The sequence below is a fragment of the Berghia stephanieae genome, chromosome 2 (assembly GCF_034508935.2).
Source record: "Berghia stephanieae isolate SIO BIC M18660-M18661 chromosome 2, UCSD_Bste_1.3, whole genome shotgun sequence".
NCBI classification, from domain to species: Eukaryota; Metazoa; Mollusca; class Gastropoda; order Nudibranchia; family Aeolidiidae; genus Berghia; species Berghia stephanieae.
The window spans coordinates 53,864,064-53,882,703 of record NC_088361.1 but is presented as its reverse complement, the minus strand read 5'-3'; the positions used below and the strand labels follow the sequence as shown (position 1 = coordinate 53,882,703).

The 18,640-nt window shown below is 32.0% G+C and overlaps 1 protein-coding gene across 1 annotated transcript in view; it reads right to left on the bottom strand.

Annotated features, from left to right (window-relative positions):
* The window catches only part of LOC144965157 (deleted in lung and esophageal cancer protein 1-like), a 44,996-nt gene that overhangs the window by 19,981 nt on the left and 6,375 nt on the right, over positions 1 to 18,640 (bottom strand). The window contains exons 4-22 of the mRNA XM_078900190.1: positions 18,512 to 18,622; positions 16,704 to 16,897; positions 15,644 to 15,852; positions 15,127 to 15,208; positions 13,690 to 13,777; positions 13,117 to 13,290; positions 12,270 to 12,403; positions 10,345 to 10,537; positions 8,607 to 8,769; positions 7,379 to 7,589; positions 6,928 to 7,084; positions 6,344 to 6,483; positions 5,966 to 6,059; positions 5,366 to 5,496; positions 4,398 to 4,556; positions 3,278 to 3,420; positions 2,704 to 2,857; positions 1,844 to 1,954; positions 585 to 715 (exon numbers count right to left, since the gene is read on the bottom strand). Of these exons, the coding sequence (XP_078756316.1) occupies positions 585 to 715; positions 1,844 to 1,954; positions 2,704 to 2,857; positions 3,278 to 3,420; positions 4,398 to 4,556; positions 5,366 to 5,496; positions 5,966 to 6,059; positions 6,344 to 6,483; positions 6,928 to 7,084; positions 7,379 to 7,589; positions 8,607 to 8,769; positions 10,345 to 10,537; positions 12,270 to 12,403; positions 13,117 to 13,290; positions 13,690 to 13,777; positions 15,127 to 15,208; positions 15,644 to 15,852; positions 16,704 to 16,897; positions 18,512 to 18,622 (2,779 nt within the window). The remainder of the gene's footprint in view (positions 1 to 584; positions 716 to 1,843; positions 1,955 to 2,703; positions 2,858 to 3,277; positions 3,421 to 4,397; positions 4,557 to 5,365; positions 5,497 to 5,965; positions 6,060 to 6,343; positions 6,484 to 6,927; positions 7,085 to 7,378; positions 7,590 to 8,606; positions 8,770 to 10,344; positions 10,538 to 12,269; positions 12,404 to 13,116; positions 13,291 to 13,689; positions 13,778 to 15,126; positions 15,209 to 15,643; positions 15,853 to 16,703; positions 16,898 to 18,511; positions 18,623 to 18,640) is intronic.

Genomic DNA, 18,640 nt, shown 5'->3' with positions numbered 1-18,640 from the left:
CAATAAACCGGGGTGACTAGATGACAGAAATTGAATGAACAAAATTATATACGTTATAATATGATGAACGAAGCTTTAAACAAAAATCAAGTCAACAGCTAATAGGAACAGAAATACTAATATCAGAATAAAAAACTTAACGAATACATTTATTGTTTCTGCTTTGCTCTATTTCATTTTCATTTTTTTATCTCTCTTGTTTTTGTTTGATTTAGTCTATTTTGTTCTTAGATGCATTTGTATGAGTCTAAACGTGCTCTAAGTACTATGCAAGTGGTCCTCAGGCAACAGCAACGCTTAGCAAGTAGGACGAGACATCACACCTGTTAGGCGATATTACAATTTTTTGTGATGGAGACAATGTTGTTAATGGCCGGTTACTCATTTTACAACTGAGTACAGTGAAAGAATGTGATTGAAGAGCCTTTTCCAAGGACTCAACTATTCGCCACTTAGAGGGGGTCTCAAACTCTGGACCTTCTGATACGAAGGAAAGAGTCATACCACTAGATTGAATAGCCGCCCACACACACAACAGAAAATAAAACAGCAAATCAAGTTTAGTAATAAATAGATTCACCCACCTCAATAAGTGACTGTCTGTACTTGTCTTGTATGAAACCTGGAGAGTTCTCACGTCACAGCTGATGTTGACAAAGATTTCCTCTTTCTGTCCATCGATATAACAAGGAAGTCTCACTTCCGAAAAGGAATCCTTGAATAATTTATGAAAAATAATATGAGAATATGAAAAGCGTGAAGGATATAAAATCAAAAGATGAAGAGAAGTTGTGAAAAGTGATGGATAAGGTATTGGAATATAAAGCACAAAATTGCAAGACACAAATTAGTTTGATTCTTTGAACCTCAATCAAAAATGGTCCCTTCCTTCTTTAAATAAATCTACTAACTCAGACATTGCATTTAAAATCTGCTTTTAAAATTAATCGTTCATATTTTTATAAAGAAACTGGATTTTTAAAAAATATATATATAAATTTTTAAAAATGTTTAAAAAATATAAAAAATTGGCCTGTGTTCTTGTTTCGAGGTGTTCGGTTTATGCAAAGAGATACTAGCCTCAATACACAGCTATCACTATAAAACTCTATGGAAATACCGATGACTTTTAGATGACAGTGGAATTCATTACCAGAATAAGAATCCAGCTCTGATCTATTTTGGGGAAACGCAAGAAGAAGAAGGAACTAATAGATTTTTCATTGACACATTACTAAGGGAAATAAGCATCTTAGTGTTATCATTATGTGTACACGGAAATTATACATTCGTCCACAAAATTCAAGAGTGTTTAAAATAGCAACTTGCCTACTAAAAATTCGTCTACTTGGAGTAAAAATGAAAAATCCCAACCCTTTCCAATGTATATAATTGGTTGCCAATAGCATTCAGCTCAACAGGAAAACTGGGGTTTTTTGGGTTAGGCTCAACATTCTTGTTTAAAATGCTATTTTTCAATTGACAAAATTATTGCAGTACCAAAAATTTTTATTTCTTTTTCTGATTTTATTTTTCCTATTGAGAGTTTAAACAGCCTTTATAATAGCTTTTATTCACAAACGTATCAGCGCCAAAATCATAATTTAAAAAATCGATTTCAGGATGCTAACTGACTTGTTAAATTGTTATGATGTGACTGTTCTTTTTCTCATTTTGATTTCATCACGAGATTTAATATTTGGACGTGAGTTTAGAGATGTGATTCTTTGTTGACACTTTTAATTTTATAATTTTTAGGGTAAACATTGTTAACATGTGTAATTATTACAATAAAATTATTTGGCATAATGTGCTTTTAATGAGGAAGAAAAAAATCACCTACTGCTTTGAATGGAGTAAATGCAATTGAGATAGTTTTTTGCTCCCAACTTTTAATTTCTCCTTCTTCTTCCTGGAAATCAACCTTGCAATCATCCTTCTGTGATCCTTCAATCTGTATAAAGTGAATTAAGATGAACGATTTAAACTATAAATATTCTAATTTGTCATGATATTTCTTGGTGTCAATAAATAAAATGTTTTACTTCTTCAATATTGCAATGTTGTAATATTTTCAAGCTTCTCAACCATAGGACAGCTGAATACGTTTCTCTAATAAAATTCGGTATTCCGCAACCAATTTTACAATAAAAAATATACAAGAATAAAGCATGCTCCACAAAAGACATCTAAAAGACAGTATAGGTAAATAACAATGAAAAAAAAAAAAAGGATAGAAGCTTCAACTAAATACATAAAGATAAATGATGTGGACGTTTTTGGTTTCTACTTTGGTCCCGGTAGGTCGGTCGGAAGAGCACTCACTTCACATCATGCAAAGGGACCAAGATCCCGGGTGCAGTACGACCGTCCACCCGTCCACCCAGCAGTAAATGGGTAGATGTGTCTGTTAGATCTCGCAGAAAGTACTTTGCAACAGACTAGCATCCTACCCAAAGGGTAGTAAGCAATTGCTGTTGTCCGATTCACACTACAGAAACCAGAATAAACTCAGGCTCCATGGGTCTTACGGCTCTGAAGGACCACTTTTATTTTGTCAACAAAACACGATTAATAAAACATAAGATACACATGGTATGAGAGGATGGCGCTGTTAAGGCGAATCAAAAGTCCTAAGCACTATCACTATTTATGAAGGAGAGAGTGATAGCAAGTGATATTAAAACCACTAAAACCTTTTACCTGGCCCCATCTATACTTTGATGAAAGAAGAGTTTGGTTGTGCATAATAACGGAGAATACCACTGGCACTTCTAGGTACACTTCAGATAAAAACTTCTCACACTCCAAGAAACAAACCACAGGATTCTGAGCTTCTCCGTAGACTCTAATGAAGCTGGTTAAAAGAATATTCAGAAGTTTTTTATTCCAAACGGTAGCAACATTCATTTATCATAATGATCTGATGATGATGATGATGATGATGATGATGATGATGATGATGATGATGATGATGATGATGATGATGATGATGTTGAAGATAATGATGATAATAATAATAATAATAATAATAATAATAATAATAATAATAATAATAATAATAATAATAATAATAATAATAATAATAATAATGATAATAATAATAATAATAATAATAATAATAATAATAATAATAATAATAATAATAATAATAATAATAATAATAATAATAATAATGATAATAATAATAATAACAAAAAAAGAAAATACGCTAATGATGATTATGATGAGGACAATGATGACGCTTATGGCAATGAAGATGATAAAAATTATTAACCAAGGGTTTCCGCCTTCGTATTCTACTTGGCAAACTCTCTTGAAAGTCCTAGGACATGTGGGCTCTAAAATCAGCTTGATAGACCTTCTCTCTAAAGGAAGTAATTCACCAGAACTCTCAGAGAAATGAAGATCGCTAGGCGCCTGGAATTCAAAACAAAGTTATAATATGAACTTTTTAAAATTCACAACGACAACTAGAAACAGAAAGACTAATATCAGAAGAAGAAAAAAAATATTTTTTTAAATTTTACTTTAGTTCATTTTCATTTCTCTTTCTTGAGTCCATTTGTTTTTCTTTTTCTTTTTCTTTTGCCGTACGTTTGAATGAGTCTGAAAGTTCATTATCATAATGTTGTCAATGTCTATCAAATCATTTCTTTGGCTTTGTTTAGATACAAATTATTTTTTTAAACCATTTTTTAAAAAACAAATAAATAATTTAATGAAATAAAAGAAACAACTGAGGTTGTGACTTAAGGATGTTAAATTCCGCTTCACAAGAGGTGATTTTTAAAAATCGAACATTTGAACATTGCATTTCACAAACATCTGATAGGATTGAATAAAATTTAAAAAAAAAAAGATTCCCTTTGTTCATCCCATATGGGAAATTTGTCTTTAGGGTCTATTCCAAGCAAAGAATGGAATAATACAGGAATTAGCCACAGTGTAGCTCCGCAAGGTGACTTGCTCAAGACCACACAATGCAGCGGGTATTTGAACTCAGGATCTTCATGGTATACAGGAAAAGACTGTACAGCTGAGTCACGCTGCCCCCTAGCTGATGTGTTTAAAAGTATTTAGATAATAAAAAATCACACAAATGTGAGTAATACCCTTGATAAAAATTAAAAATTAAACTAACTCTACACTTTATCTATGCTTAAAATTATTTTTAAATGTCAATTTATGCAATTGAACATTTATCTTTTGCCAGCATATGTAGGAACAAAATTATATATTAACACGTATTTTTCAAAAATCTAACAATTTCCCTAGCAAAGCTCCCTTTAGATTTTGAACGCTGGTTTATAAAAATAAAACAGACAAAAAAAAAAGCAATAGAAATAAAAATAATCATGTCAAAACAATACAAACCCATCATATCCAAAACTCACCATTGCATCTTCTGTCTCAGATTCTCCCACATTGTCAACAATGTTGAACTTGACTGGCATCTCTGAATCGTTTATAAGAGTCATTGTTCTCTCTTCCTTTGCACCAACTCTGACAAGACCAAAGTCAATAGAGGGCTGGCCAATCCTCAATTCTGGTCCCTAAATGAAGTCAAATAAATGGAAGTAATAGTCATTTTGTAAATCTAGACAATGTACAAGAAAAGCTCAACATTTTACTAATTCTCAACAACAACAAAAAAATCAAAAATCAAAAAAATAATTGATCAGGTCTGAGTTTGTAGCGCAAAAATATTTCTCAAAATCAGATCCATATGTGCCCCATCTACTAGAAGCGGTATTAATCTTTAAAAAAATGGAGATTTTTAAAACCAAAAGTCATGAAATGAAATTTATATTTTTACTTTTGAATTCAATAAATTATGCATCTGTCTGAATGTATGCCACCCACAACAATAAGCTTCATATCAGATCAAAATGCTTTAATATAATCTTTATCAAAATAGCTTTAACTCAAATTACGACCAAGTTGAACAGTTTGGGCACATTTAATATCGCACAATATATTCTCATTTTAAAATCAATAGCTTGTTTAACAATTTATTGTTTTTCAAACTTTGTTTTAAATATTAAAGTTCCCTGATAACAATAAATTATGTTAGTCTCGATTGAACAATTCAGTAATAATGAATGTATTTTCCTTTGTTTTCCGGTTCTTTAACATAAATGTTCAACTCACTCATTTCTTTTCATTGTAGAGAAAATATCCATGCATTTGAAAACAAATCAAATATAAAACATTATAATGTTATTAATTAAATAAATGTGAAAGCATTAGAATATTAAAGGAGAACTATTTATTATGAATTTTCATTTTTTAAAAAGCCATTAAAATAGTTTACAAATCATTTGCAAAAAGATATATTCAATATTTTGATTATAGAAGCTACCTTAAACTCAGCCTGAACATGCAAATGCAAGGGATCAGTCATATTCATGACATAGCACATCAGAGTGTGGTTGATCTTGCCAGGGACTATTCCTGTAATGCTGATCTCTAAGTCCATTGCCATTCCAGGGTCTGTTTAAAAAATATAAAACGAAAAATTTAACTTTCTGGAATATTGAATGCCAGGTTAAAGTGTGTCCCAGACTTTTATCTTATAATGGAAAAAATATTCTTTCAAGGTGACACTGTTAAAATAAATCTCCAATTAGAACTCTTTTTCTGATTAGGAATTGAACACGCGGTATCAAAGTAAAAAATAAGGAAAAAAAGCATTAACTATTTTGATTTAGTAGGTAAGGAAAAACATTTATACCTTAAGAATGTGCAATAGGTATGGATTGCCTGAAACAACTATTTACTGAAATTCAATTTTTAAAAAGATTTACATAAAAAGCCGAAAATATAGCAGCACAACTGCAATAGTAGCGGACATTTTAGTAATATTAGGAAATGACAACGACAATTTTGAAATTATCACATCACATTTATAAGGATCGCTATCTGCTGACCAAAACAAGTTAATGATGCAATGTAGTCGTACCTAACTCTCCAAATGGTGGCTCCACTTCTAACAGGTAGCTGTCAGTGTAAGGTTCCCACTGGAAAGTGATGGCAGAATAACTGTGGTTGGCCATCTGTGAAAACATTAAAAATGGCTTATATTAAGTAATGGGATTTTTAAACAATAGACATTCTTTGGAACAAAAACACCAATAAAATCATAGTCATTGAATTGATTTTTTTTTTTTCAAAAAGAGATTTTTTTTATTTTTCTCTGAGTTTATACATTTATGGGAAAAAAAATGTTTAGCGACTGCAAAACAATGAGCTGGCAACATAATACCTTCATTAATTATTTTTGTATAATTGTATTAACTTAGAATGTTTAAGTCTTCATAAAATGAAAAAAACAACTTACAGTAAAAAGTCTCTTGACAGTAGATCCTGCGAGAGCTGTTCCAGGCATGAAGATGGCATAGGGGTGTAACACGACGTTCAAAGGAATACATTTGCCTTTAACTTCCATCTCAAGACCAGTCAAATCTCTAAATGGAGCAACTGGAAGAATAAGACAATACATTTGTTCTAAAAATGCATAGGCTACTTTGGTATTTGTTTTATTAACACAAGATATTAAAAAAAAAAAAGCTGGACAAGTTTGGTATTGAATTATTTGAAATTTTAATCCACACCATCAGTTGTATACTGTAATATAAAGTTATTTAGCATTGCTTTTAATTTCTCTATTTTTATCGTTGGAGAAATGCATCTTGTTTTACAAAGTAGAGCAAAATTATATTCCACAATAAATAAATATCAACCACATATGTGTTCAGTACAAAAAAAATATTAATTCCAGAAGGGTTGAGGGGAAATGAGTTCTCGAGGACTATGTTGGGGTTTAATAGGAACCATTAATAGAAAGATTTGTGTTGTCGCATATTTAAATGCAATCATTAATAAATATATAGAGAAAAACCAACATCAATAATGATGTGATACCTGGTCCCATCAAGTTATGGTTCTCTTCTTCAACTCTTCCTGGCAAAGCTTCATCTCCTGTTAGAGACTTGGTAATATCATCCATGGATCGACTGCCTTCTTTTCTTGGAGGAACATGCTGAAGCATCATGTGAATGGCGCTGTGAAAATCTCCCTCCTTATGAAAGAAAGAAAATAAAACTTGAATGAAACTTCTATTAAAAACTTTAAAATTTATGATATATCTATTATGTACAATTCTTAAACATTCCGAAATATATTCGAATTAAAATCAAGTTTATAACTTTACTTTTAGGCAGCTACGACATTCGTTGAAGTCATCAGTATTGATTAAAATTGAGGTTTAGTTTTTTGGGAGTTTTTTCAAGGAAACGCTTGTGCATAAAATATGATAAGTATATATAAAAATGATATAATTTGTGAAATGAGTCTAATCTTAAGGATTCTTTACCGTGGGAGGAGCAAATGTAAACTTGAATTGTGCAGTTTCCGAAGGCTTGAGGACACCATTGTTAGGATAGACACTAAAGACGGACTCAAGGTCTGGAACCCTTTCTTCCTCACATTGTGTGTCAGGTGGAGTTTCCTCACCAGAACCATCTCCTAGCCCAACTTTCATGATCGGTTTATATACCATCCATTGGAATGGAAGCTCCACTTTGCTGTAAAAATACAATACAAACACCACCAAATAAATATTCACCCAAAACAATTTAAAACAAAAACAAAAATAAAAACCAATACGAAACAATATACAAAAACAAAGATAAACAAATGACAAAACAAACCAACACACACACACACACACACAAACACACACACACACATATATATAAACAAACAGCACCCTAACACAAACACACACACACACACACGCACACACAAACACACATAAACACACATTCATACACGTACACCAATTTGAAATTATTGGTCAATGTACCTTTTGTAATTTCACAAGAAATCATTTCAGTTTAAAAGATCATTATTCCTGTCCCTTTTATACTTAAACGGATCATTAAAGCAGTGATGAAGGATTAGAGAGTGGGCGTTCATACTCGCAATACACAAGACGTACTTAAACAACGGCATTTGTGTCTTAAAGAAGGGACCTAACAATTATCGAAATACTTACAACTTGAATATTGTTCTAATTTTTAAAAAACATATTTTCAAGAGTTTTTTTTTACTTCATAAATCTATCGCAGTAGCAACTTAATCATACATTATAATTAATAAAATAAATCAAAACACGAGGCAAAAGACAAGCCATATTCATCATTGAAGACCATCCTCTATATTATTCTATGTAACACCAAATGTTCTGCATCGACCACAACTTTTTTGTAATTTTCTGAACAAGTAAACAAATTCGTGTGACCTAACTTTTATAAAGTGTAAAAGTATACTAAATAAGATTAGACGTTTAGTTAATTATCCTGGCGTATTTGGGAGGTAAAAGATATTATAAGTATTTTATTTCTTTCAAAACATATCAGCTCAGAAGAGTCGGATATTCCAAAAAAGAAAACAGAATTAATAATATCTACAAAATATTCAAATAAATGATTGGGGTTTTTTTCATTAAAATGAAAGAAAATATAGTTAATTTTTAAAGTGTAAATTTTTAAAAAGTAAACAAAGAAGAAACTGTATAACCATTGGTAAATCAACCTTACCAGAAATTGATGACTCTAACAAGCCTCTCTGTGTAGGTGAATGGATTGAGGTCGTCAAATCGTAACAAATTCTTAGCCGTTTTGTCATTGAGCTCTCCAACTTTTGGTTCAGCCAACCCAAGTTCAACACCAGCCAGTCCAATTTTGGCAATTTCTCCTTCACCTTGAAGAGATCAATTTTTTCAAAATATTACACATTTTTTGCATAATGAATTGTATTCAAGGTGTCCATCAAAAATGAATCCTCCTGTTAAATTAAATAAATAAGTCACAGTCATTTTAGTACAGTGGTCTTCATAAACAAGCACTTTAATATGAGCATTGAACATATAATTAAAAGAAAAATATATCTTTATCCGCTTACAAGCACCATCCAGACTGTGCTTATAAACGGGGACCACTGTATTTACATAAAAAACAAACAAACACAATACACACTTTCATCATCATCATAATTGCCTTTTTCACCCTGGGTCAGGGTATAGGCAACAGCAAACAGTTTCCATCCTTCTCTATCCTAGGATAACTTTTTTAACTCGTTCCATGTCTTATCACTTCTCTGTATCTTCAAGTTCCTGATCTTTACTTTGATCTGCTCCCTTTGACGCGCACACCTTAGTGTATTGCAATTTCATGTTTTTTCCGAGTGGTATTTTTTTTTTTTTTTATTTAATTTTTGTTTAGTTTTTGGTCTTGTTTCTTTGGAAAGATCATGTATCGTTTCTTTTGCTAAATGGTTATAACAGGGCGAGGAAAGAGTGTTTAGCCATCCTATATTCAATTGGGACGTTGACAACACAAACAGTCTCCAGTTTTAACGACAGGGTGAAAAAATCATCATCGGGATTTACTTCTTATGAGAGGTTATGTCTTCATAAATGATGATGATATAATAACAATGATAATATTAAAAATAAACATAATGATAATAATCAGAATAATAATAAAAATGATATTACTACTACGATTACTACTACTACTACTACTACTACTACTACTTACTACTACTACTACTACTACTACTACTACTACTACTACTACTACTACTACTACTACTACTACTACTAATACTATGATAATGATAATAATAATAATATATAATAATATAATAATAATAATAATAATAATAATAATAATAATATAATAATAATAATAATAAAATAATAATAATAATAATAATAACAACAACAACAATAATAATAATGATAATAATAATAATAATAATAATAATAATAATAATAATAATAATAATAATAATAATGATAATAATAACAATAATAGCAACAATAATAATAATAACAATAATAATATTAACAATAATAATAATAATAATATTAATAATAACGATAATAATAATACTAATAAAAACAATAATAATAATAATAATAATAATAATAATAATAATAATAATAATAATAATAATAATAATAATAATAATAATAATAATAATAATAATGATAACAATAATTAGTTAGGTAACTTTGTCAGGTACCTATGTAAAGAGCATTGAGCACATTTAGTGGATATTGCGCCATATAAAAGATCATTTTTTTTTTTTTTTTTGTTTTTTTTTTTTGTTTTTTTTTTTTTTGGTGGTTGTTGTTTTATGGGTGTTTTATTATGTTTTTGATTATTTTAAACTGCATGGGGATTATGTGATCAAGTAGTTGTCGTTCAGTGTGAAAAGAAATGTATTAATTAATCTATAAATTATCAATAATCAACATCCAAATTTTACCTTTCAAAGTAAAGTGACAAGCATGGCAGTTGTCACAGGCTACTGTTATTTCCTGCTCGTACACAATATCAGAATTAGGGTTGAATAGCACTTCTATTACGGTTGCTTCTTGTGCCCTCAGCTCAAAAGTAGCGGGATGGATCTCGAAAGGCGGGGCTTTGACCGTTATTTTGGATACATTGGGAACTACAGTCTGAAGAGATGACATTTTAGTTTTTTACGACAAAAGAAAATTTTGCAAAAAGCTAATTTATTTTATTGAACCATCTGTTAGATATATTTAAAGAATGTCAATATCACGTAAAGAAATAAATGAACTTATGAGATGGTTAGAAACAGGGATATTGTTAACTGACAAATAAAATCACATTCTGAATGCATTTTTTAAGCAAAATTATCAATTATATAAAAGACACAAGAGCAGCTTGTTGATTCCAAACTGAAAAAAAAACATCATATCAAATGAAAAACATTGAAGTTACATATACAGTCCATCCACAATTTTATCATCAATATCTACGACCTTTAAAATACTTACAATTCTGTTAAAAGCATATATCACAAACAAGATGATATGAAGCCTTTACATATGTTTATGATTTAACAGTTACTTATTTGGACGGATACAATGTTGGGGATTATTTTATACCAGGGAAATCGCCACAAAAGATTGCGATATACTTAAAGAAGACATGGACAGTCTGCAATCATGGGAGACAGAATGGAAAATGGAATTCCACCCAAAGAAATGCCAGCTAATTCGTATCACGAAAAATAAAAAGAACATAATAAGTTCAGACCATTAAAAATATGAAGAAAAATTGGAGACAACACAAAAATCAGAATATCCTGGATTAACTCTTGGCAGCAAAATGTCTTGGCAGCACCACATCGATAAAATTTGTAAAAAGGCCAATACAGAACTTGGATTCTTAAGAAGAAATGTACAGTGTTGTCCAAGGAACATCAGACAAACCTGCTAAAAGTCTTTGTACGGTCAATTTTAGAATATAGTGCATGAGTTTGGGACCCCAAGAGTAAAAAGTAGATAGAACAGCTCGAGAAGTTCAAACAGAGCATGTAGGTTTTTTTGTAACAATTACAATATTGAACGCGTCAGTGCGATGCGCAAGAGCCTAAACCGGTGACCATTACTACATGAGAGACGCATTATACAAAAAGGCAAAGTCTTTTTTAAGGCCCCTCAGGGACTGACAACAGTCCCAATTAATAGACTTATTCAAAACGAAAAAAACAGCACTCATACCAGGTCCGGCAGTCACAAGTTAATGCTCAACTCAAATCGTTTTTTTCCACGCACCATCCGAATATGGAATTCTCTGCCCGAAAATATAAAAAAAATAACTGGCCAAATTGAAGAGAAATTGATAAAATCAAAATTAAAGCCTAAACACGTCCATTTGTTCTCATCCTACTCACAGTCGCGATTATCTTAAAAGCACAGAGTTGCTAGTTAATGATAAGACAAGACAAGACATTTTAATCTGATAAACAAGTGACTCTGATTACTTATCTAGAGAGTACTCGATTGACAAACAAAGTGGTAGGTATCGGATCCAGTTCTGGGTGCAGTGAGGCTTTTTCTGACCTATTTGTCCACGCAGTGATTAGTTAGCTATACCTCTTAGATCTGGTATGCTATCAACAATTATCCTATCTAGAAGGTAACAAGCAAATTTTAATGAAACAGATATATACTATAGCCCCAAGGACTTAATGAATCTAAAGGGCTATTTTTCTGATAGGACAGGTAAAGTATGTGAAAAGTGATGGATCTATACAAGACGATGTCTTGTCGCAAAGTAACACCAGGACCTCAAATGCATCGAATTGCTTGTACTATCTCTGTCTTCAAACTGCAGTTATCAACAACAACTTTTTTTTACATTAGTTTGGTTACTCACCCTAATGCTTGTGGTGGGCCATTTATTTCGAGTCATCAAACAAAACCTACCAGGACCACCTTCATTCTTTATCAGTAGCTGGGTGGCCTGAATACCTCCAACGAGACAACTGCCCAGATCCAGTACCTTTGGCACTGAAATTAAACATTTCATATTGGCTTGTCATTATTCTATGAGTAAATCTATCAAATTATTCAGTTGACATGTGTGATTTTTTGGGTTTTTTTTGTTTTTTTTGGTTTGAAAAGCATGTTCTAAACAATATTGATATTGAAATAAGCATAGATAAATCTTAATTGCTGATGTGTTAAGAACGTTGACTGTTGCTCACTGCCCTTGGGTTAATATTGAAACATTTAATATGACAAATGTTGACAAATGATAAATTGCTTATATTGCTGTTATAAAGCTGTGTATTTTTGTAATTATAAACCAGACATGATAGCAAAAAAAAAAAAAGGTAAACGTGTGAAAGTAATACTAGAAATATCACAGTCTCTTATTGATTTATCTGATCGATGATCGCTTTTGTTTAAATCTCTGGAGTCATTTAAACTCTAACCATGTCATGTCTAAAATAAATAAATAAATATGTATATAAATGATAAACTTTAGAATATCTAACACAAATGTGATCAAACATCTCAAAGGGTATTATATCCGGATGAAATTTATAATGAAAAATAAAATCACTAAAATATTCATGGAATTGCATTCATTCATTTAAATTAAGCATATTAATCTTATTCAAAATTCATATTTATACTAAAAATTATGTTTTCTGAGTCTTGTAAGTCTCGGCATAGTACTGTGTAGAAACGACGAGTTACAAATTATGTTTTCTTACAAGTTAAGACTGGTGGATTTCTCCGTCCCTTGATAGAGATTATCAGGGGCTTGGTGGCTTGGGTTAGTACTGTGATGCTGTCGTCATAATCTTTCAGTGAGTCTGGTGCAAACCGTATGCTGTATTTACAACTCATCCCCGGAGCCACTAACCCAGTCTCTCCAGGAAACTGACCTGGAAATGGGAGAAAATATTAATCGTATAAAATATGAAAAGTAAAGCAACTTCATGATTCTAAAGGATTGTTTGTGTCATGAAATAAACAAAATAAAAATATTTCATCCTTCTATGGTCAAGAAACTGAAGAATGGAATAGGATGAGGAAGGGGAGGAGGAGCTAGAGGAGATGGAGGACGAAGAGGAAGAGGAGGAGAAAGAGGAGGAGGAGGATAAAATAATGACAATAATGAAAATATGATGATGATGATGATGATGATGATGATGATGATGATGATGATGATGATGATGATGATGATGATGATGATGATGATGATGATAATGATTATGATAACATATTGACTTCATGAAAATGCTAGATAATAATATTGAATGTTAAAAAAGAACAACACATACCTAGGCCAACAGAGAAAATGTTACTTGACGGTGGTAGGACTCGACATTGCCTCATAACAGTGGAAACATTCTTCAACTCTAGGCTTAACTAATTTTGAAAAAAAAAACACACATCCAGTAAAATGAATACAGATTCAGGTTTCAATGTAGATTCAATGTTTGTTTTCAAATAATGAACTTGAATCAAAACATAGAATTCCCAGTAAATAAAAGCATCATAAATCGTATTGTAGGTAAACGAAATGAAATTAAACAATTGAACACAATCAAGAGATCAAACTACCATGAACGAGGCCCTTGATCAAGGACTCGAAAAACAGTTACATTTTCAAGAACTTTATCCCAGAGTTGCATAATCATCTTGATGGCGTTTCCAGTTGTGTAAATTATGACTGATTCTTAATTCTGATTATCTTTTTTTTTTCAATTTTTTTTTTTTAGTATCTGGCCACCCCGAGAAAATATCAGTTTGAAACAGTGGATCACATGAAATTTGGGTTGAAATAAATGTCTTTTTAATATGAATGAATATTGTAAATGAACCTGAAAATAACTCTAAACTGTTGTAATTCTGATCCTTGTGACTTATACATCTGGATCACTCAAACATAACAATATATTTAGATGGATGTCACAATAGACATTTTTATGGGTTCTGAAATCAATAATATTATGCTTTCTAATTATCTTTTTTTTCGATTTTTGGCTGAGCATTATGATCATAACTATCATCTTGATAGTTAATTTTATATATCTACAACAAACTATAATTAGCTGATCGGAACTTGAATGTAGGGCAATATGTGGTGCAGATATTTGTCATTGTCATACAATCGAGAGGTAATTGTGAACCACCGTCTCATGTCGGGATAAATCGGACCCAGAAAAGTGAATTGAAAACCAAAATGATAGGAAATATGAACTTTCAGTTTTCTGCAATGAAAGAAATTTTATTTATTCTCCAACATAATAAATATAAAATTAACCCGAAGTTTCATATTTGGGGCTATTGATTCAATTTCCAGCACCTTGCTCATCCCAAAATAATACCGCTTTGAGATGACAGGTCACAATTATGCTTGGTGTAATTCAATCACTTTTTTAAAATATCTTGAAAAATGAGATAAGTAAGTATTCATTCCTTTATATACTGCAGCCCAATCACTTTATGCTAAAACATTCATCGTTAACTGAGTAATGTGCAAACAGGCTTTTATGGTTTACAAAAACAATATTTTTTTTGTTCTCCTTCACATTTTGCAAAATAGTATATCAATCTTTTAAAGGAAAGCATCAATTATTATGTCTTGTACAAGTTCAATATTTTTATTCCTACGAGCATGACAAAAACAAACATAAACCAGAAAAAAAAAAGAAAATGACATTTTAAAAAACACACTGATTTTCTTTTATTTCCTTTTTTTTTTTTTGGCTTACCTCATATACCTCTCCAACTTTATAATCTTTGAACCCAACAATGGGAGGAGAGGCCAAGAAAACAACAGAATCGGATGGTATGCTGTCAATGAAAAAAAAATGATTACATTATTAAATAGTCTAAAAATTACATGAAAACTCGGAAAGATTGAATTCTTTTATTGCTCTTGCTGTTGACATGTCTATCCAATTCACGTTGCCATTGATTGAAAGTCCTTCAGAGCCATAGGAACAACTATTTTAGATCTTTCAATTTTTGCCATCCTTCCTTGGGTATGCATTTCATAAGCTCAGTTGTGATATTTTCTCCCATGTTACACTTTGTATCACTTTTAAGAATGTAAGAGACATGGCTATACAAATCATTACAAAAAGGTGAAAACAAAAGTAATATTTTCTCAGTAACTTTTACCATATTTTGGTTATACACGAATTCTGTACTTTTGGTTTTTAATTTTTTCCATTTAAAAAAAAATCCATATTATTTCAAAGCCTTAAAAATGTTTATCCAACTCACGGATCCGGTTCTTTCTGAATACCAATTTCTTTGGGAGTTTTATTGGATGGTTGGATAAGTGTCCTTCCACCAGGGGGTGCAGATGGAGGAACGTGGCGTGGGTTCTGAAGGTAATTAATTTTGGCATGTAGCATCGCTAAAGCTTTCCGCTCTTCCTCTCTCTGATCCTCAGACATATATTCTTTCCAGCTTTTCTTCTTGGGATATTTCTTTGGTAAGACAAGAAAAATGGAAAAACAAATAAAAGTATCAATCACAGGGTTGGTTTTATGAAATAGATTTTTTTTAAATAAAAATTAGGATAATGAAAAAATTAAAATCAGTTTTCTTTATTTATCTGCAGTGCATACTCGCACAGGGCTATGGTTTTTGCTTTGTATCCTATCCAGAGGGCATTGAGTATAAATCCCTAAAGTGTTGTGCGGCCTCAATTAAGTCATCTTGCTCTACCACGCTTTGTGGACTGGACGGCGGCCAATGCCTGAGATATTCTAGTCTTCTCTTAGAATACTCTATTGAAAATGTTCCCCTTTGGAATGATCAAAGGGAATTTTGTTGATGTTGTTAACGTTTTCTTTAGGGTCAAACTTAAGAAAAGACTGACTTAAGATATATATATCCTAGACATCAGCAACAACGCAGCAATGTAAAGTGGGCGATAGGAGCCAGGTTTCTTGATCAAGGGGGGTGGGGGGGGGGGGGGCGGGTTTCGAAACGAGATGTTAACAGTGTCGTTCAAACCCATACATATGTACAATGATTTATCCTCTCGGCCATCTCATAGCAACACAATCATCATCGTTCATCAATAACAACAACAACAAAAGTAAGGCAATGTAAAACAGTATATGCCTTCTATTCAAGCTGTTCAAAGTCAGCTACTAAGCATAAAAAATATGATGAAAGAATCTATCACCCTGTAGGGAGTTCCTGTAAGGTGGACATTGGCAAATCGGAATATTTTTCATAACAAGGCGCACTCAATGGGGGACAACAGGCATTAAAGTAAATCTTTTCACACAAGTTTCATCCTAGGTAAAGACAACGCTGAGGGTCTCACCTTTTCATTCCCTCCCATAGAATTCTCACTGGGGGCACATTGGAAGTCTTCTGATACGAATGTAGGAAGCTCCATGCTCTCTCCTGGACCTGATGTCAGTGGGGCTAAAGGAGTCTCAAGATAAGGCTTTGAGTTCTGCCTGCTGTGCTGACGTGAAGCCAATGTCTCTCTTGCATAGTCAGGAACTTTTGGGCCTGTTGGTCATAATGCAATAAGAAACTATCAATATTCAAATAGTCCCTCATTAGTTATGTTTTTAATACATATATCTTTTCAGATATTACAGTGCTTATAATAATAATTAGAAAGAGAAAACTTAATATGTCTTCATTGTATCAATAATAAAAACATAATTGCTAATATTTACAGAAATTATAGGAGATAGCCATGAATATGTTGAGGGTTTTTGCATTCTGGGGATTATTTTTTTATTTAAATTAACTCATTGATTTATTTATTATTGTGTTAATAATAATAATAATGCTGAAAACTTATATAGCGCTATAACTCCGAGACACCAGACTCTAAGCGCTTAAATTACAATTTACTTTGGCTGATACATACTCATTCACACACACAAGCATACACACACACAGACACACACACACACACACAGACACACAACTCCCAATAGAAACCAGACAGTTGTGTTGTTGTATTATTTCTAAACCATAGGCAGATATAACTTTAAAACAACAAAGAATGATGTGAGTAGAAAAGTGCCAGAAGACAATAGAGAATTTTAATAACTTCACGGTGATAGGGGGTCGAACCCATGAACTTATGGTACGACAACTCAGCCTGGTCGGGGTAACGCTACTGTCGCAAAGTTTTTTAATGTAAAAATTGCTGCTCAAAGCTCGAAGAAATATATAATAATGTGAAGGAAGTGGTAAGCTTCAATTTAATTACAAAAACAGATCAAAGCAAGCTGTTAAGCTTAATAGCCTTATTCTCATTACAAACATGTAACATAGAGACGATTGAGATATTGAGTAAGCTCTGATATTTGGAGTGAATATTTATTCAGAAAAAAAAGGTGGAGCAGGCACTTACAACGATAACAACAAAGAATGAAGTGAGTAGAAACATGCCAGAAGACAATAATAGAGAATTTTAAAAACTTTGCAGCGATGGGGGCTTGAACCAACAACCTTACTGGTATGATAATTCCGCCTGGCCGGGAGAGGGTAGCACTACTGTCAGAGCTATCCACCACTCCAATTAAAAATGGTATCAAACTCTGTGTATATCTTGAACCGATCTCCCGACTTCTTGAGGTCATGGGTTCAACACAGAAACACTATCCACCACTCCAAAAACAAAAAATGGTCAGGTGGATTTTGTCGTAGTTAGGTTTTGGGTTCGGGCTCCCATCACCGTGTCTTCTGGCACTTCTCTACTCACTCCATTGTTTGCTGTTATCAACATAAGTGCCTGCTCCACTTACTTTTCTGAACAGATATTACTTTTCTCCGAAACTAGCCAGTGATTATTTTCTTTAACAAGTCTACAGTCAATTGGGCTGTCTAATAAAATCAACAAATGCTAAAAAGTGATAAACAATTGTAAACAAGATGCACAATTATGCATATTGCTTTAAGATAGCCATTTAGAACATATTCCATGATCGTCTATGGCGTTTACAGATATCAAATCATCAATGATATTTTTCGTAAATTTATCAGCATTGATATGCTAAATTCATTTTAAAATGTTGAGTTTGTTCATATACTTTTGGTAAAACGGAATTTATTTCACAGTCCTAGATAATGGCTTACTCTGTAATTATTATGAGTCATAAATACCTTGAGGGGCTGGTACAGGAAGAGGTTCTTGAACCATGTAATCACTTGGTGTTAATAGATCATACTTTTCCAAAAGATGATCATCAATACATGATCTAAAATGAGCACGCACTGAAGAAAACAAACGAA